We start from the raw sequence: 20,544 nt of genomic DNA, 5'->3' as shown, positions 1-20,544 counted from the left end.
CAGTCAGAGTCAGCAGACCCATGACATTCACAGGCCCCAGGCCACTTTGCTGTCACCAGTTGCTTCTCCATTTAAAAAAAATTAAGAATTACATCTTATGATATTAGCGGTATAAAGAAAACAGGTCAGTCAGCTGGGGGGGTAAGTCCATTGGCAATGCTTGCCCTGAAGAAGGAAGAGAAAGGAAGAGGGAGCAGAGGGAGGAGGAGAGGGAGAAGGAGAGGGAGAAGGAAGGAGAAGACGAGGGGAGGAGGAGAGAAAGGAGGAAGGAGAAAAAAGAGAAGAGGGAGGAAAAGGGAGGAGAAGAAGAAGGAAGGGAGGAGACAGAGGAGAAGGAAAAGAGAGGAGGAGGGAGGAGAGGGAGGAAAGAGGAAAGAAGAAGAGAGGGAGGAGAAGATGCCAGATTCAGAATCATTCCTGTATTCATCTATTATCATGATTTTAAAATTAAGCAGCTGAAACAAATCATCCTGTTGAATTTAAACACAATGGCACCCAAGCACTGAGCCTGTTCTGCCTGCAGGACGGGTCAGCTCTAGTTTAAGGGCCGAGTCAGAAGACAGTATCCCCATCATTTAAGTCCCGGAACCAGCCATGCCTGACGCATCCATGGATTTGTCTCATGAGTCAACATGATTCCTTTCATGACTGAATTTTTGTCACTCGCAGTGAGAAGCCTCACTTCATTCTGGTCTCTAGACACAACCGTACAATCTGTACACGCCCCTGGGTCAGTCGTATGTGGACCATGGTTTTCTACAACTACCACCAATGCCTTCCGCATTCAGCATCCCATCTTCCTCTCCAACAGTGGTCCTCGGCCTTCCTAACGCTGGGATCCTTTGATACAGCTCCTCATGTCTGGGAGACCTCCAACCATAAACTCACTGCACGGATACTTCCTAACTGTAATCTTGCTACTGTTATGAACCGTAATGTGAATATCTGATAGGAAGGATGTCCAAAGGGGTGGAGACCCACAGGTTGAGAACAGCTGCTCTCTGGGGAGCGTGCTGAGAACTTACACTTCCGGACAAAGTTGCTGACGTGCTTCATCTTCATCAGGGCTGGCTGGCTGCACTCTTCAAAGAGAACGAAGAGGGCATCTAGCATCCCTTCCCGGGAAAGAGCAGACATCTGCTGTTGAGTCATGAGGGGCGGTTTCCCCTAAAAATGGCAAACAGCAGATGGGGATTCTGTCAATAATGAAAAGCTTTGATCAATAACATCCACACAGAGTAAATCACAACCGGCCGACTCGATTTAACCACTCGCGGCACACTGGCACCGATTCTGGGGCCATTCAGTGATTATCTGCATGGCTCCGTTGCTGGTGATAATTCACCTGAATCTGGGAAAATAAAAATAGTCCCAGCAGCACCGCCCCTGAAAACAGGTCATCCCTTTGTCAAGCCTGAGCTTCGTCGGAACGTTTGGAACTGTGAAGTTCAGAGATGGCACCGTATCTCTTCCATAGGAAACTGTGACCGACATGCCTTCCCTGTGTGGCTGGAGGATGGCAGATACAACTTCAGCCTCTTTAATTCATGTCGAGAAGTAGGAATGGATGCCGACAGTGAAGCCGAATTTATTCATGATCTGTGGGATCGGTTACAGATTGGCAGACTGTGTCTACCCCACAAACATGTTTTGTTTGGCTCAAAGTATTTAAAATAATTTGAATTATCTGCCAATATTTTTAAATCAGTAGATTTTACACACACTTACACACACACACACACACACACCAGAACGCCTCTCTTTTCCTGACACTCTAGCAGATTTAGCAATATTGCCCTCTGTTCAGAGAGATCATGACACAATAGGAGCTGAGGACCCCCTCTTGGCAAGTGCCAAAGGTCGCTGCAAACTTGACTTCCTGTCTTCTGTCTGGCCTCTCAAGACCCGAGTTGGGAACCCAAGTTTAGAGCAACAATTCCCATTTGAGGCCACAGACTGTGGGAAAAACTCTCTGTAAAAACAGCTACAGGAAGGAAGCACAAAAAGTAGATTTTTATGACTCCAGGGGCTGGGGAAAAGTGCCCATCACACAAGAGGAAGGACCTGAGTTCAGATCCCCAAAACCCCCGTAAAATATCTAGGCATAGTGGCAAGTGCCCGTCACCCTGACAGTGGGGGTGGGGTGGGGGACTCCTGAAGTCCACTGTCCAGTTCATCGAGCTGAACTGATGAACTTGTGAGAGATCCTGTCTCCAAAGATTACAGTGGAGATCAACCAAGGAAACAGTCAGTGTCTACAGCTGCCCCCCCCCCCCACACACACACACACAATTTCAGAGCAGCCAGGCTTGGTGACACACTTCATAGCTCATGGGAGGCTGAGGCAGGAGGATTATGAGTTCAAAAGAAACCGAATGGCAGACTCTCACATCTCCCTTCAGCGCCATGACATCTCTGAGACTCAACTTAACGGCAGAGAGAAACCCAAATGGCGCTGCGCCGGTTCAGGGTAGAAGAGCTTTGCGGGAAGGCAGCTGCCATGCACAGGCCACGTTAAAGGTTTGGCGGACTGCAGAGCCTTGGCCAATCAAGGCCAGGCTGCCTGAATGATAAACAGAGTTCGGTTGGAACCCAGCCACGCCCACTCATTTACATACCGTTAGGGACGCACCAGGTGCTACAGTGGTGAAGCTGAACAGCTGCCACCAATGACCACAGACTGGAAAATCTTTTATTATTCTCCCCCCTCCCAAAAAGAAGAGCCCCAGGTAGTTTAGAAAATGATTAAATAAATGAAAACATACAAAGGCCACATTAGGGCGGGGAACGGCACAGATGGTAAAAGTGCTTGACGTGAGCTCGCCGAGAAGCCCCGATGCTCTAAATTTGATGCCTGGAATCCGCATAAAAAGCCAGATGTGGAGGCGCATCTGTAACCCTAGCACTCCTAATTCAAAAGGGGAGGTAGAGGCAAGAAAATCTCATCTGTAGGCCGGCCGGCCAGGAACACTGCGTGGACAAAAACCCTGCCTCAAAAATAAGGTGAGAGGACTCCAGACTCCTGAAAATTGCAACGTGATAGCCACGCGCGAGCAATCCACGCATGCGCACATGCCCACGCCACGCCCACAGTCATGCAAGCACGTGAGCGCACAAAAATAATGACTAAATTTAAATAAACAGGGTGCCTTAGTGAGCAGTCATTTCCTATATTCTACTGCCCCAGAGGTAACCCCAGCTGATCCCACGGGGTGGGGCAGAGCCACCCACAGAACTATAGCCAACCTGCTGGGTGGGTTCGTTTGCTTGTTTGCTTGTTTGTTTTGGGACAGGGTCTCATGGGGTGGGGGGGTGTTTTTTGGTTTGGGTTTGATTTTTGTTTTGTTTTTTGCATCCCTGACTGTCCTAGAATATATAAACCAGGTTGGCCTTCAACTCACAGAGACCCCACCTGTCTCTGCCTCCCAAGAGCTGGGATTAAAGGTGTGTACTTCCGGGCCTGCGAGCGACCTGCGGAATCCTGGGAAGGAAGCCATTGCTCCTTCCGGTCTTGGTAAGGGCTTGTTACACAACCCTGGCCAGCACAAAAGAGCAGCTGCCTGTGAATCACTAGAGAAGCACAGAACAGATTCTCCGGCCCCATTACCAACCTCCCGAATTAAACTCTTCTGGGCCGCAGCTTAGAAGCGATTTTAACAAGCTCACAGCGAGACTCGGTCAAGCTTGGGAGATGCCGAGCCTGTCCCTTTGGCTGCCTCTAACTCTGGAAGATGAGCCTCATTTCTTTCTCTGTTCACCTGAGAGCTAACCCAAGTGGGGGGTGCGGGGGGGCCTCCCAGAGACTCCCAGAGGCTTAGGCTCAGAGCACCCCAGGGCACCCCAGGGGGACTCAACCTTGAAAACTGGCTTTTTGTTCTGATGAGTGTTCTCACTCTCTCCATGGTTCTTAAAATGCCCTTTCTTTAGGAAATGAAAAGACCAGAAAGTAATAGCTTTTTTTTCCCTCTCATTTGTTTTCCACGTTCTTGCTTGGCAAAATAAAAAGCTGGCAAAGCCTTGGCCGCCTGGTGATTTGTGAGATTTCTGGGGCTCTGGAAGTCTGCCAAGCACCAAAACACAAGTGTCCTGAGTAGGAGGGAGACACCCTGACTGAGATCCAGTCTAAGGACATACCTCAGTAGAAAACGAACCAGCCACAGTTACCTGACCCTCAGGGTGACAGCCCTGCATGGGAGGAGCACAGCAGCCTCCGCTGGAGCATGAGGTGTCAGGTGTACCAGGACACTCTGCCACAACCCACTTCCTCTTGCAGGGGGCACTCATCACTACCATCTGCATGGTGTTTATCCTCCAAGGGTTCACGTGCCGCAAGCTTGGACCCCAGGGTCAAAGTTGTGAGGGCTTTAAAAGGAGGGGGTGAGACATTGTAGGGGGTTATCTGGTCTCCAAGAGACGAAACGCTTTTCTTTACCTCAGGAGCTGAGAGCGGGTGTTGGGAAAGGAGTAGGCCTGGTCTATTACTTCCTATCTGGTCCATGTGATCACTGCACATTCCCCTGGCCAGTGTGGTAACACTGTAACCAGGCCCTGAGCAGAGCCAAGTAGAAACCATGGGTGTACTTGAGGGTGTAGGACTGTGACCTATGGAAACCTCTTTTGTTTATAAAAGTACACACCCTCTGGCATGTTGTTATCGCAATATAAAACCAACTAAGGTCACTCCACTTTAAAAAGGGATGTAATGGAAATGTCCTGGCTTGTTTTTCTACTGCTGCAGGAAGAACATCATGACCTTGGGCAGGAAAGGGTTAGTTTCAGTTTATAACTCACAGCCCACCATGAAGGCAAGTCAGAGGGGAAATGAACTAGAAAACTGTCTGAAAATACTTTCATGACATTGGACTTCATAGAAGACGGAACTGTTGGTCCTGAATGAGGAATGTAGGCGTGGTATTGGATCTAGAGAGCAAGAGAGCCACCAGGTGTGGTGGCACATCACGCCTTTAATCCCAGCACTTGGGAGGGAGGCAGGCAGGCGGAGCTCTGTGATTTTTGAGGCCAACCTGGCCTACATATTGAGTGTGAGGACAGCCAGAGCCATGTAATAGAAAGAACTTGTCTAAAAGGACACAAAGACAAGAAAGAAAGAAAGAAAGAAAGAAAGATAGAAAGAAAGAAAGAAAGAAAGAAAGAGAAAGAGAGAAAGAGAGAAGAAAGAAAGAAAGAAAGAGAAAGAGAGAAAGAGAGAAGAAAGAAAGAAGAAAGAAAGAAAGAAAGAACAGATATCCCTTTTATGAAGTAAAAGTATTCTACACTGGGGCTGAAGAGATGGTGCATGGTTAAGAGCACCCGGTCACTACTGTATCAGGGGACCACAGTCTGGATCCCAACGTCCACACAGGCAGCTCCCAAACACCTGTAACACCAGCTCCCACGTCCAAAGGATCCAAAGCCAGTTTCTAGTCTTTCTGGTTACCAGACACAACATAACACAGAGGGACACATGGCCATGCAAGCACGCACATACGCACATACATACACACACACACACACACACACACACACACACACACACCAGAGACAATTTTAGTTTCTTTCATTGAAAGAAACAAAGTTCAGAAGTGTGAAGTATTGCCATTTTGTCTAAACTCCACCCCCACCGTTACCTGGCAACAGCCAGGTATGCTCCTCCCCACAATTACCTGGCAATAGCTATAAAAGCCACTATAAAAGGGGCTGCTTGCCCCCTCGCTGCTCTCTCGATCTCTTGCCTCTAGCTCCTATCTGTCCCCTCGCCCCCCCTTCCCTTCCCTCCCCCCCTCTCTCCATGTGCTCATGGCCGGCCTCTACCTCTACTTCTCTCTCTCTCTCTCTCTCTCTCTCTCTCTCTCTCTCTCTGCCTCTACTACCCTCTTAACTCCCCTCCCCATGCCCTGAATAAACTCTCTTCTCTACTATACTGTTGTGTGGCTGGTCCCTCTGGGGGAAGAGATACCTCAGCATGGGCGCGCTGAGACATCCCCTTCCCCCGTAACTGACCACACACCCATAGAACATATCCTATATCTTTTATCTTTTTATAAATACATGGTAAAGTATGAGAAATTGAGGGGATGCCCCAAGAGCACGTCCAGCCGCCTAACCATCAGCACAGCGGCACCTCTCTGCCCAGCTCAGGCAGGACATGTAAGGACAAACGGGATTACCCTAAGACTGTTAGCCTCCGTCCATAATACGACCAAAGGCGGGTACCCAGGTGTGCATCATTGCCAGGCAGCTTCTTACCTGGAAGAAGAGATTTAGCCTGGAGGCCCGACTGGCAACGGGCTCGGGGGCACTGGCCTCCGATGGGTTCCGCACTCCATACTTGAACTTCAGCATCCTTCCGCCAACGCTGAAGAAACATTGGGAAAAGTCAAGTGGGTACTGACATTTAAGGCTTGGCAGAGTGGTGTCTCCCTAAAGAGATCAGGACGAGGAGGCCACTTCCAGCCTCCACGTGGTGCACAGACACATGAAGGCAAAACTATGCATACACATACAGAATACAAATAAATCATTTTCAAAAGAACTCACAGCCATTGATGGACTAGCAGCAGACTGTAGCCTGTAAACCATGCTAATAAGTCTCCACTTATTCATTCCTTCCTACCGACTCTGTTCCCCTAGAGAACCCTGAGGAAAACAAACATCTGATTCCTCAGAGCTAAACAGATGTAACCTCTGAACAGAGGCCTAGAAGGGTTTGATCAGTGAGCCTTGAAGACTATCCCGGGGAAAGAAAAGTGCACTGCCCTTGGAGTGTACAGAGGTCAATCGTCCTGAGGAAGGTCGCCTGGCTGACCAAAAAGGCAAGAGGGCTACAACAGGGAGGAAGACACAAGAAGGAGGCGCTGGGTTAGGCACGAAATAGAACAAAGACACTGGTACAGAAAGGTTAAGGGAGTGAGTTAATGGGGATACACACAGATAATGGGGAGCGCCATGGGCAAGAATAAGGTAAGGCTTACAGGAGACAGACACTGGTCTAGAGGGGATTCGATCCTCTTTAAGGAGCCCTGGGCCTCCTGTAGCATACCCGGGGACACACATCCCCGCCCCAGACTCCAGGCTTCCCCCAGGACACCCCAAGGATGCACCACAGACACAGGATTGAACCCATTGCTCCCCACAGGGTGGCACCTACAGACTCCGAGGCTGCACCCACAGACCACAGGCTACCCTAGCATACCAGGCTGCACCACAACAGACCCTCAGGGGTCCCCTGGCTATCCCGAGGCCCTGGGTGGGAAAGTGAGCATCGGTATGGGCGGGGCGGGCCGGGGAGACCCGGAAAAGGGGACTCCCCTCCCGAGCCTCTCCAATCCCTCAACACCCCCACACACAACCCGGACTCACACTCTGCAGACCCCCGGCTTACACTCGCCTCGCTCCGCTCCGCCCTGAATCTCCCGCCCCAGTGTTTGAAGGAAACGACGTGGGCAGGTCTCGTTCCGGCCTAAACCAATCAGCGCTCGCCATCCTCTGATGGACAGCGGGGGTCTCCTCCAGGGCCCGCCCAGGTCTTGGAGGCTGGAGGAAGTGAAATGGGAAAGCCAATCACATTGTTTCCTCCTTTGACTGGCGACCAATAGCAAGAGGGCAAGGGCGTTCGGGCGGGGCTGGGCTGGGAAGTTTGAAATTGGCGGTTTTGCAGGATGCTGTGTGTGGAGATGAGGGCTCTTGCGGAGTCTGGGGCGCTGTCCTTTGCTGTCCGAGCTCCTGCGAGGAGCTCTGCCCGGACCGCCCGCCTCAGAGAAGGATGCTAGGAACCAAACTCCAGCCCTCTGCAGGAATGCACTCAACTGAGCCATCGCCCACGCCTCACGTAGGCGCCCGGGTTATGTGCGGGAATCCGGAGGCTGTGCGGTACAGCTGAGGCAGGGGCGTGTTCGGCACACACTCCCGCCTGCCTGCCTTGTACCTCTGGGTTGAGCCGCAGCAAGATCGTGAAGATCTCACCACAAAGATATGTTCAAGTAAATTTAAGCCAGGATCACTAAACCACCGTCTTTTCCCAATGAGAAAGCCCAGTGGCTGTCAGTGTGTGGAAACTGCCCACCCTCGTTAGCAATAGAGGGGAAGGTGTCTGTGAAGAGGCGACGCTGTTTACATTCACACAGGGGTAGAGTGTAAACTGACCTGTGAAGGGGCGATCTCCGAAAAGGAGTGTAGTATTTTCTAACACTGAGGCTCGCTGCACTCTATGGCTCCTAGGGATGGCTTCTCTACAATAATTAGGTAACTGTGGAACGCACGCAGAGCAAGCTCGAAATAGCTGGGGAGATGGCTCAGCAACTCTTCCAGGGGACCTTTGGTTCCCAGCATCCACCCCAAAGCCCTCATAGCTTCCTGAAACTCCAGTTCCAAAAAATCAGATGACCTTTTCCGATCTCTAAGGGCATCTGTACATGAGTGCGCCAACACACACACACACACACACACAAGAGACAGAGGTGTAAAAAAATCAAGACAGCAAAGCCAAGAAAAGAGGCACCTGGGGTCAAAATGGAGGCTTTTGAAGGGACCATAAGACAGTGATCTTTTTCTTGACCCAGTGAAAATATAGATAGATGGTTTTTTTTTCGGGGGGGGGGGAAGGGGATAGATGCTGGGGCGGGGGAGGGGCTGATTTTTTAAACAAAAAAGGAAAGGAAGGAGGGAAACTGAGTCATGCACCAGTAAGTGCTGGGTATGAGCTGGGCTCTTTCATTCTAAAGTATTTGTTTGTTTATTTATTTATCTATCTATCTATTTATTTATTTATTTGCTTGTTTGTTTATTTCTGGTTTTGAAGACAGACTTTCTCTGTCCTGGAACTCCATGATTAAGCTGACCTTTTAACTCAAGAGATCTGGCTGCCTCCTGGGTGCTGGAATTTGGGCTATGACACCAAGGCCTGGCTCTAAAGCTTATTTTTTGTTTGTTTGTTTGTTTGTTTGTTTGTTGTTTGTTTTGTTCTTTGAGACAGGGTTTCTCTGTGTAGTCCTGGCTGTCCTGGAACTCACTCTGTAGACCAGGCTGGCCTCGAACTCAGAAATCCGCCTGCGTCTGCCTCCCAAGTGCTGGGATTAAAGGCGTGCGCCACCACTGCCCAGCCAGAATAGGTACTTATGAGTATCTTCAGACTAAAAAACAGACTGTAAGTGCATACTTGTCTGATTACAATTTGGCTTCCTCATATAGATACACCTAGAGCATCGGCATGCACACTTGGGACCACCAGAGGAGGTTTGATAACTACTAACAGGTGGGCCACTGAGATGGCTGAGCTTGTAAAGGCGTCTGCAGCCAAGCCTGACGAACTGAGTTCAATCCTCAGGACATACATGGTGGAATAGAGAACTGGTTCTCACCAGTTGTCCTCTGATCTCTATAAGAGTGCCATTCTATGCTCCCCTGGGCACGCTTGCAGACACAGGAAAATGTAAATAAAAGTTAAAAATGTAAAACAAAACACAGGGGCCTCCCCAGCTCCCAGCTCATTTCCCTGATCGAGTATCTAAACTTGGGGTATTTTAAAAGCCCCCCAAGTGGCTCCAGGGTGTAACGTGCATGCCATCCTGAGGAAGGGAATGCCAAGAGAGCAGATGCACTGCTAGCCAGACAGCAGGAGATACTGCGATCTGTTTGCATGTGCAGTGCTAAAGACTGAACGGAGGAGTCCACACCCACTACGCATGCTCCGTCCCAGACTCACTGTAAATGAATACCCTGGCAATCTGGCTTCATCATTAATCTTTATTATGGAGAGTCTTCTCTGTAGGGAGAACCCACTGTAAAGCTGGCTCAGTTGCAAAATTCCCTAAACACTTCGAGCTTTCTAGCTCCTGTCCTGGGCTTCCGCTATGATGAAATCGAGGGAAGGGGATGGCCAGGTAATTTAAGGAACCAGGAACTCAGACTATACCTCTGTGACGTCATCAGTGCCATCAAATATGAGCCAAGCTCTTGGTCTGACCTTCAGCACCGTAGTAACTGGTGCCAGGCATGGTGGTGCACACCTTTAATTCCAACATTCTGGAGACAGAAGACAGGCAGATTTCTGAGTTCAAGGCCAGCCTGATCTACAAAGAGAGTTCCTGGATGTAGTTGTTGGATCCCCTGGAACCAGAGTTACAGGTGGTTGGGAGCTGGTGAGAAGCTAAATTTTTTACATTCAGACTCCATTTTAGAGAACCTGACCTAAGTTTGAACCCAGGTAAACTAACAGGCTGGTACCTAGCATTAGTTTCCAAGTTACCCCCCCAGCAAACCCCGAACCTAGCTCCAGTGTCTAGGCTCACCCACAAAGAGGCTTACATCTCCAGGTTACACCCCCAACAAGACCAGTGTCTCCAGGTTATTTCCTCAAAAAAAAAAAAACCTGTGCCCCCAGGTCACAAGCACCCTAATGACCACCAATGCAAGAGGGAAGCAGAAAATAAGTTTATGATATGACTCTCAGGAGCAGCCAATTCTGTTAAAGGACATAATAACTTCCCAATTAGATGCGTGCACACTCACCCCCACCACTAAGCCTTGCCCCAGTAGACATTCAGGACTCCTCATCACCAAAACCATCCTGCATGATCGTGCACTGAGAAGCCCAAGCTAGCTCGAATAAAAAGGCCCCACTGTGATTGCATCCGGTCTGCTCCTGTCTGTTTTGGGAGGATCACTAATATTTCCCTGACACTACACTGGCAGCTGAGCCCAGGTCCTCTGCAAGAGCAGATAGTTTTTTGTTGCCTTGATTAAACACCAAGCCAGAAGTAACTAACAGAAGGAAGGGCTTATCTGAGCCTATGGTTCCAGTGGGGAAAGGACCCACCATGACTGGGAGAAATGGCAGCCAGAGCAGGGAACTGAGAACTTGAGCCTTCAATAGCCAGCATGAAATAGAGCAGGAACTCGAAATGGTAAGAGACTTTTAACTCGGGCTGGAGAGATGGCTCAGTGGTTAAAAGCACCATCTGCTCTTCCAGATTCTGAGTTCAATTCCCAGCAACCCTAAGAAGGTGGTTGGAGAGATGGTCCAGCAGTCATGAGTGCTTGCTTTGCAGGCTTTGTCTCTCCCAGCACCTAGCACAGAATGGATAAATTCATAGTCTCAGCCATTTGGATATTTGGCCCCCAGTTGGCGCCGTTGTTTGGGGAGGATTAGAAAGTGTGGCCTTGTTGGAGGTAGGTTTTGAAAGTCTTCTCTCTCTCTCTCTCTCTCTCTCTCTCTCTCTCTCACTCTCTCTATTATATCTCTCTCTCTCTCTCTCTATTTATTTTATGTGAGTACCCTGTCACTGTCTTCAGATGCACCAGAAGAGGGCATCAGATCTCACTACAGATGGTTGTGAGCCACCATGTGGTTGCTGGGAATTGAACTCAGGACCTCTGGAAGAGCAGTTGGTGCTCTTAACCACTGAGCCATCTCTCCAGCCCCTATAGCTAATTTTCTACAATGCTTGGGCTTTTGGACTGGTTATGTTTCTTCGTTAATGCTTCTGGCATCTGGGCATAGCTCACACCTGCAACCCCAGTGCTCTGGAAGTGAGAGGAATGCATTGCCATAAGTGGAGGTCAGCCTGGGCTCCTCAGTGAGCCGTAGGTCAGGCTAGTACAGCATGAGACCCTGTCTCAACTAACAACAAGAAGAGGACTGGAGCAGGGGGTGGGAGGGGTTGGGGGTGGTTGGCTTCGTTGGAAAAGTGCTGACAGTCTAAACATGAGAACCTGAAGTCAGCCTCTAGGTCTGACAAAGGGCCAGGGGCAACAGCCTGTACCTGTAATCTCAGCCCTGGGGAGGCAGAGACAGGAGGTGCTGGCCAGGGCTTGGTGGCCATCAACTGGGACTGAATTACTAAGCCAGAGAGACCCTGTTCCAAAAAAAATAATGTGGAGAAGCAAGTGAGATGGACACCTGAGGTCAACCTCTGACTGACAGACTGACAGACAGACAGACAGACAGACAGACAGACACAAACACAGACACACACAGACACACAGACACACACACACACACACACACACACACACTATTTAGAACTATAAAAACAGTCCTGTCTAGCATGGTGGTCCACGCCTTTAATCCCAGTTCTTGGGAGGCATAAACAGGCCGATCACTGGGGATTTGAGGCCAGCCTGGTTTTCATGATAAGTTCCAGGCAAGTCAGTACTACGTCGTGAGACTGTGTCTCAAAAAATATAATAATAAAATAAAAAATTCCTTCAGCCTGCTGGCTTCAGGGTAATGTCACAATCCCCAATTCATTACAATACAAGACACTCAAGCATATAAAACTCACATCAACTTTTCTCTGAGGGCAACTGGGGAAAAAAAAATGTCATTAAATCCCTGCAGTGGCTCAGGTCTTCTTTTTCTGGAAACTTAGCATAATTATTACTGACGATAGACCAGAAACCTGTGCGTGACAGAGACTAGATGAATGTCAATCTCTCAGCACTGATGAAAAGCACACACCGACTATGGTCTGAATGTGTCTTGTGCCTTGGCCGAGCTCCAAGAAGACAAACACTCAGGTCTGGAATTATGATTAAATCCGCTCCATACCTTCACTGGGGCTCATCTTAAGTCTGCATATAATAGTAATGTTTAATAAGACTGAATTCCACCTTTCTTGTCAACCTAATATTCATTTTTAAACCTTCCCGTGTGCCCACCCACACTTTAGGACTATGTCCGTTTTGCTCCCAGCAGCCAACCCCCAAAGCTTGCACAGTGCCTGGCTCCTAGTAACCCCTCAGTGAGTTTGTATTGGCTGAACAGCGGGAGATGCCAGCAAAAGCCACTTAAGAAATTCATAGAAACTGAGGACAGCGGTGCACGGGGCACACTATGACCCCAGAACCTGGGAGGCAGAGACAGAAGGATTGCAAGTTTCAGACTAGCCTGGGCTACGCAGCAAGACTCCATCTCCAAATAAAATAGAGCGAAACAAACCAAGAACCAGAAGATAAAGAGTTCAGCGACTAAAATAATTTCTTTACATCTTGAGCTGAAGGACTATGAAGACCTCATCAGATGTGATACGTTTAACTAGCACTCTCACACACATGCGCACGCACACACACACATTTATCAGGTGTCTACTATTTACTGACACCGGTTCAGACGTTAGAACAGCAGGGGATAAAGGGGGCAAAAGCCCCTGATCAGCCTGTGTGTACGGTTCAGTGGTAGAGCGCTTGCCTAGCAAGTGCAAGGTACGAACATCCACCCAGGAAGCACAGTCCGGGGCTCCTTTTCCAGTGAGTGGGACAAACAGTAATCAGGGTCAGTCAGTAAAATGAGCCACAGAGGAAAATGAACCTCGAGGAAGGTTCACAGAGTCTCGGGTGGGGGCGGAAGGGAGAATCCCCCGCCCCCAGTCGTCAGTGAGGTGTCTAGGGACAGCTTTGTTGAGAGGGTGACATTCTACAAGAAACCCTACCCCAACCCAGTGCAGGGAAAACTCACAGGTGCCTGGGAAGAGCCCTCAGGCAACAGGATCCAAGTGCACTGGAGTTGCCGGGGGTAGAGGTTGGGGGGGTCCACAGATGACTACGCAGGACACCTTATCACATGACACATACACAGGCCTGACAGAGCCTTGAGGGAGGAGAGAGCCTGTGGGTTGAGAAGCAGCAAGGAGGTCCCTGCATTTGCTGCCCACAGCTGCTTAATACTTTCCCTTTTTCTTTTAAGTGCCAGGTGTCTGAAGACTGGCGGGCACAGCCAGTGCTTGTTGACAAGTTCCTTCTGGAAGCATCCATTTCCTGGCCAATTTAGCTTTTAGAAGCTACCCACGGTCTTTGACTCATGGCTCCTTTTAAGTTTTATTGTAAATTTCTTTATCTGAGTGTGTGTGCGTGTGCGTGTGCGTGCGTGCGTCTGTAAATCATTTGTGGGAGTTGGTTCTCTCCTCCCATGTGCCTTCCAAGGAACAAGTTTAAGTATTTGGACAGCCCATGGCTGCTTTCTCTATCTTTAAAATCAGCAGGTTTGGGACTGAAGAGGTGCCTGGATGGTTTAGAACACTGGTTGCTCTTCCAGAGGACCAGGGTTTGATTCCCAGCACCCATTCCCATCTCAGAGGATTTGGCGCCATCTTCTGGCCTCGGTGGACGCTGCCCATAAGTGGTACATGTATACACACATGCAGGGGAAACATCCATACACATAAAATAAAAATAGCTAAATCTTAAACTTTTTTAATTAAAAAAAAATTAAAAATCATCAAGGTAGCAAATGCAGTCTCTCCTCTTCCTCCTCCTTGCCACCCCTCCCTCTCTCTCTCCCCCTTCCTCCTGCTTTTCCCTTTCCCCTTCCCTCCTGTAACATCTGCATGGTCCTTAGGCTCCAGGACATGGACCCTTCAGGTGACCGCCACAGCCAGCACGGCTGAGGAAGGGATGCTGTAAAGAAGGATAGCAAGAGAGGTCTCAGACCTACCTTCTTAGCTAGTTTGTGCACTGAGAAGAACAGTGTTTTAAACACTCCTGTGTCTGTTCTGCCCCAGATGTTGCCCAGGCAGTGTCCAGTGTTGGGCCCTGGGTTGCTGTCAACCTTCTGTTTCAAACCGGCACTCTTTTCATCCAGAGGGTCCCGATTTGTGGATGCATGTGGGTCCTTACCCACAGCCTCTAACTTTTCCGGGTGGGTCAGTGGGTGTCCCAGTGTCTTATAAATTATCTAGAGGCAGGTGTTAGGTTACCTGATTTCCCTCTGCTTTCTTTTTATGAGGATACAGGTGGTTTAGTTTGGAGACAATCCCAGATAATAATTCCATCTCATGATCATATCCCCCAAGGCTTTTTTGGTAAATAAATTAGCATATATATTATACATACACATACACATATACATCATATACATACACATATACATCATATACATACACATATACATCATATACATACACATATACATCATATGCATACACATATACATCATATGCATACACATATACATCATATACATACACATATACATCATATACATACACATATACATCATATACATACACATATACATCATATACATACACATATACATCATATACATATGCAGATATTACATATACACATTACATATACATTACATATACTATATACTCAGGTAGAGATCTCTGTGGGGGACTTATGTTTCAGTCATATATCTCATCACTAAGACAAATACCTCAGACTAGTGAAAAGGAAAAACTTTAACGGGACCTATGATTTCAGAGGTTCCAACAGGACCCATTACTGTGGCCCTGAAGTGAGACAGTATCCTGTTGGCAGAAGCTTCTAGCCTCATGGTGGCCAGGAAGCCGGGACAGTCACAGGACAAGGCCAGGACAAGGTATGTCCTTTTTAGAGGATGCTCTCCATGACCCCCACTCCTCATTCAGGCCTTATCTTCCACAGGGCCTCCACCACCCAACAACCATTCACTCGTTGAATCCATCAATGGATTAATTCATTCATGAAGATAAAACCCTCAGGATCCAATGACTCCTCCAAAACCTTACCGGGGAGGCTGGGGGATTGGCCCTGCACTTGCCACCAGACTCAACGAGTTTGATGCCTTGAGCCCACAAGGTAGAAAAAGCAATCCCATGAGATGTCCTCCGACCTCCCCACGTGCACTGTGGAATATATATATGCACACCTCCCACACACAAAGAAATAAAGTGCAATATAAAAAAAGTAGGGATGAGCGGGCGGTGGTGCTGATCACCTTTAATCCCAGCACATGGGAGGCAGGGGCAGGCAGAGCTATGAGTTCGAGGCCAGCCTAGTCTACAGAGTGAGTTCCAAGACAGTTGGAGCAATACAGGAAAAAAAAACTGTCTCAAAAAAATAAAAAAACTAGGGATGGAGAGATGGCAGTCAGATGAGCAAACAAAGAATCTCCTTGCTACTTTTTGTTTGTTTGGTTGGTTGGTTTTTCAAGACAGGGTTTCTCTGTATAGCCCTGGCTGTCCTGGAACTCACTCTGTAAACCAGGCTGGCCTCGAACTCAGAAATCCACCTGCCTCTGCCTCCCAAGTGCTGGGATTCAAGGCATGTGCCACCACTGCCTGGCCGCCTTGCTACTTCTTATGTCTATTTTGTATTTCACCAAATGGCTGCAGTAGGCTTTCATTTGTCTCGAAATGATGTCATCTGAAAGCTGTCTCTGATGTACCATTCTGTCCAGCAATGCTTGAAAAAAAAATTTAAAAAAAAAAAAAAAAAAAAAAAAAAAAAAAAAAAAAAAAACAGCCTTTGAGTATTCCACTTCACCCCAGACAAGTTTATCTCTAGGATAAATTTCCAGAACCAACTGTGTCAAGTTGGAGGAACTGCTGACTGTAGTCTGAGAGACTCATCAACCTGCAGCGGGACTGTATTACAGTCCCAGAAATTCACAGCTGTGCCTGGAGTCACCTTTTCTGACACAGTATGATATTAAAATATCTTATCTTTGGCAGAGTGTTATCACCTCAAGCCTGTATTCAAAACACTTGGTATGCTGAGGCAAGAGGACTGCAGGGAGTTCAAAGCCAGCTTGGGTTACAATGTATATCTCCAAAAAAACCAACCAACCAAACAAACAAACAAAAAAACAAAACAAAAGGTACATGGACCTAAGGGTGTAATTTTGTTGCTAGAATACTTGCCTAAGGTTCTTGAAGGTCTGGGCTGATCCTCAGCCCCAGAGAACCTGGCTCAATGACCCAAATGTTAGTCCCAGCACGTGGGGGGGGGGGGAGGGTGGAGAATCCGGAGCTCAAGGTCATCCTGAGCTACATAGTGAGTTCTGGACCAACCTGGGCTACGTGAGACTGCCTTTGTCTCTAGGCTAAAACCAAAATGTTGTCTTCGCCAACCGGATACTGCTTAGGTTGAGTTGTTTTTCCATTTGGAAAAGTCATTTTTGTCTGTGACCGTAAGCTTCTGGAAGCAAGGAGTGCTGGTGACAGAACCCAGGGCTCACACATTCTGAGCATCATACTCTGCTCTACCGCTGAGAACTTTTTTTTTAAGATTGGGCCTCACAACAACCTCTGCAAGGGTTACAGGTATGTGCTGCTACACCCAGAGAGCAATCTGCAATCTCAAGCATTTGGAAGTTCAAGTCCAGGGGTTAAGTGTATTCACGATGGTGGGCTGCAGACCTACCAAATTCTTTACCCACTAAATAATTACACGCCCCCTCTGCCCCTTTCACCCCCGAGAAACGTCATTCTGCTTCCTTAGCCTTCAGTGTACTTTCTCAAAGAACTTGTCTACTTGAGGTCGGTGGTGAACACTGAGCCGGCCGGGTCTGCATGGTCTCCCTTAGCTCACTCTTAGCCCTGGCTGTATCACACCTCATTCCACGTTAGGAAAAATATCCTGTGGGATATATACCACGTTTATATCTTTATATTATCACTGTGTGTGTGTATGATTCTGTGTGTGTTTGTGTTGATACTGTGTGCATATGATTCTGTGTGTATATGTGTGTGTGTATGATTCTGTGTGTGTTTGTGTGTGTATGATTCTGTGTGTGTTTGTGTTGATACTGTGTGCGTATGATTCTGTGTGTATATGTGTGTGTGTATGATTCTGTGTGTGTTTGTGTTGATACTGTGTGTATATGATTCTGTGTGTATATGTGTGTGTGCATGATTCTGTGTGTGTTTGTGTTGATACTGTGTGTATATGATTCTGTGTGTATATGTGTGTGTATGATTCTGTGTGTGTTTGTGTTGATACTGTGTGTATATCATTCTGTGTGTATATGTGTGTGTATGATTCTGTATGTGTGTGTGTGATTCTCTTTCAGATGGTGATTGACAGCTGATAGGTGATTGATGTTTCCAGCTTTGGAAACTTTTTTTTCTTCTCTTTCTAAACATATATATATATATATATATATATATATATATATATATATATTGATTGACATCTATCATGTCTCAACATTATAGATGATATAATCTATATCATTTTTGAGAATTTTTCTTTCTAAATCTCTCTCTCTCTCTCTGTGTGTGTGTGTGTGTGTGTGTGTGTGTGTAAGACTGACAGACAGAGAGGAGACAGAAGCATGCAGTGGCCACAGAAGCCAGAGGAGGACATGGAATCTCCTGGAGCTGGAGTTAGAGGCCATTGTGACCTGTCCATCATGGTGCTGGAAGGAAACTCTAGTCCTCTGGAAGAGTAGCAGGCAGTCTTAACCACTGAGCCACTCCCCAACCCTGTCTCCACCTCCTGAATGAGAGCTGGTGTCCAACTGTCCGTTCAACTCTCTGCTCCCATTCCTGTTTCTCTAAGACAGAGTCTCACTGTTGGCCCAGAACTCTCTGTGTAGAGCAGGCTGGCCTCGGACACACAGAGACCCACCTGCCTCTGTCTCTTGAGTGCTGGGATTAAAGGTGTTTGCACAAACACCAGGCCCTGCTCCCAGTTTCTTGTGGGGGGTGGGGGGAAGGGGGTTATGGCTGGGAATGGATTGCTTGGTTTTACATCAAATCTATCTTTAACATTTTGAAGAACAACAAATGGTTTTTTTCATAGTGACCACGCCCTTTAAAGTTACCAGCACGTATGAAGCAAGACTCCAGTGTCTCTATAACCCTCACCCACGTTACTTAGTCTCCAGATCTTAAAATATCTAGTAGCCATTCTCGAGGCATGAGGTGGTATCTGATTGTACCCACTTACTTCGTTTTTAAATGTCTAAACTTCTGTCTTTTCTGTATTTGCCACGCACACGCCCCCTTGTGTATTTTTAGCTTCCTTGTTTAGTAATAACCTTTGTCTCATTTGAAGCACGGAGGTTTCTCTGGATCCCACACATCCCACGCTGTGGAGTGTACACCTCTACTTCTCTAGCCCTTGGGCTTCCGCCTAGTCAGACCTCCTAGAGCGCCATTGCTTGGTTGTGGTTTTGCCTCACCAAAGCAGAAGCGCTCTCTAGTGGTTGGAGCAGGTACCTGCAGGGGCAGCCCTCTTCTCTGGTGCGTGTCCCCAGAGGATGCTTGATACTTAAATTATTTACCTTGTCATCCATCTGTTGGCTCCATGAAAGGCTCGGGTCTAAGTCTACTGCACAGATAGACAGGTTCTCACCTCAAATGACAAGGACTTCTCCAGTGTTCTCATAATGGCTCATTTCCTAAAATAGGAAGAGAGACACGGATGACATTTTGATAGACAGTCTACCCAAGACATTATTTTATTTTCTTCCTTCACCCATTACCCTTTGGATTTCCCTGTCTAACCTCAAAAGACACCTCCAACGTGGAGAGTGTAGTTCAGTGGCCACACTACCCTCCTAGCATGCAGGAGGTCCTGGGTTTGAATACCAGCACCCCATAAAACAGGCCTGGTGGCACATGCCTAGAGTCCCAGCACCCTAGAGGTGGAGGCAAGATGATCAGACACTCAAGGTAATCCTGGGCTACATAATGAGTTCAAGGCCAGCCTGGGCTACATAATGAGTTCAAGGTCAGCCTGGGCTACATAGAGAGAACATGTCTCTAAACAAAATCAACAAAAATAAAAACATTCCCAACAAATTGGGCATGGGACATTAAAATGCAGAGGAGGAACTGTCCAGAAGGAGTGGTCTGATCTTTTATCATGATTCCCTTCAGTTTAAAGTTCGCTGACGTTTATGGCAGAAGCTAAAATTAGGGTTTATCTGCTGTGAACAGACACCATGACCAAGGCAATTCTTATAAGAACAACATTTAATTGGGGCTGGCTTACAGGTTCAGAGGTTCAGTCCACTATCATCCAGGTGGGAGCATGGCAGCATCCAGGCAGGCATGGTGCAGGAGGAGCTGAGAGTTCTACATCTTCATCTGAAGGCAGATAGGAGAATACTGACTTCCAGGCAGCTAGGAGGAGGGTCTTAAAGCCCACCCCCTCAGTGACATACCTACTCCAACAGGGTCACACCTACTCCAATAGGGCCTCACCTACTCCAATAGGGCCACACCTACTCCAACAGGGCCACACCCACTCCAACAGGGCCACACCCACTCCAACAAGGCCACACCTACTCCAACAAGGCCACACCTTCTAATAGTGCCATTCCCTGGGCCAAGAATATACAAATCATCACAGGGAGAGAGACATACTCTATACACTTTTCTGAAGTAGGAAGTGGGTCCCCATTGGACTCTCCCAGACCCGCCCTTCCCTTCCACTCACACCCCATCTAGATTCCAAAATGACCTCTGTCTTCATTCCTGTCTCCCGTACACATCTAGTCCCCTCTTTGTGTCCTTCCTGCCCCACACCCCAACTATATTCTATCCATTTTTCTCCTTTTCCTCAGACATTGCAAAAGTAATTAAAAAGGAACCAAGTCATTCTTTACAGCTGATAGAACTACAAGGCGCAAAGCTCTAAGAGACACACTAAAAAATTATTAAAAACAAACAGGACCCCGAGAGATAATCAAACCTAAGATGAACGCACAAAGGGTAATAATCAATGCCTCTCCATTCTACAGCACCAACTAATGAGCTAAAACTAAGAAGAAAGGAGTAAACTCCAGTCACTAGACACCACCAAGGTCCTATAAATAAGATGAACAAGAAA

General features: G+C 47.8%; 1 protein-coding gene across 8 annotated transcripts in view; it reads right to left on the bottom strand.

The window, feature by feature from the left end:
* Nucleotides 1-7,390, bottom strand: part of Cit (citron rho-interacting serine/threonine kinase) — a 165,529-nt gene extending 158,139 nt beyond the window's left edge. For 4 of the 8 annotated variants that reach the window (XM_076922553.1, XM_076922556.1, XM_076922557.1 and 1 more), the window contains exons 1-3: nucleotides 7,360-7,389; nucleotides 6,247-6,355; nucleotides 1,026-1,167 (exon numbers count right to left, since the gene is read on the bottom strand). In XM_076922553.1, the coding sequence (XP_076778668.1) occupies nucleotides 1,026-1,167; nucleotides 6,247-6,342 (238 nt within the window). In that variant the 5' untranslated portion in view covers nucleotides 6,343-6,355; nucleotides 7,360-7,389. Of the gene's footprint in view, nucleotides 1-1,025; nucleotides 1,168-6,246; nucleotides 6,356-7,359 lie in introns of all 8 variants that reach the window. The other 4 variants (XM_076922555.1, XM_076922558.1, XM_076922554.1 and 1 more) reach the window with 3 other exon arrangements.
* Between the last annotated feature and the right edge of the window lie 13,154 nt (nucleotides 7,391-20,544).

Source organism: Arvicanthis niloticus, chromosome 24 (assembly GCF_011762505.2).
Source record: "Arvicanthis niloticus isolate mArvNil1 chromosome 24, mArvNil1.pat.X, whole genome shotgun sequence".
Classification (NCBI taxonomy): domain Eukaryota; kingdom Metazoa; phylum Chordata; class Mammalia; order Rodentia; family Muridae; genus Arvicanthis; species Arvicanthis niloticus.
Note: the sequence above shows the minus strand (reverse complement) of the source record. Positions and strands in the feature narration are given on the sequence as shown.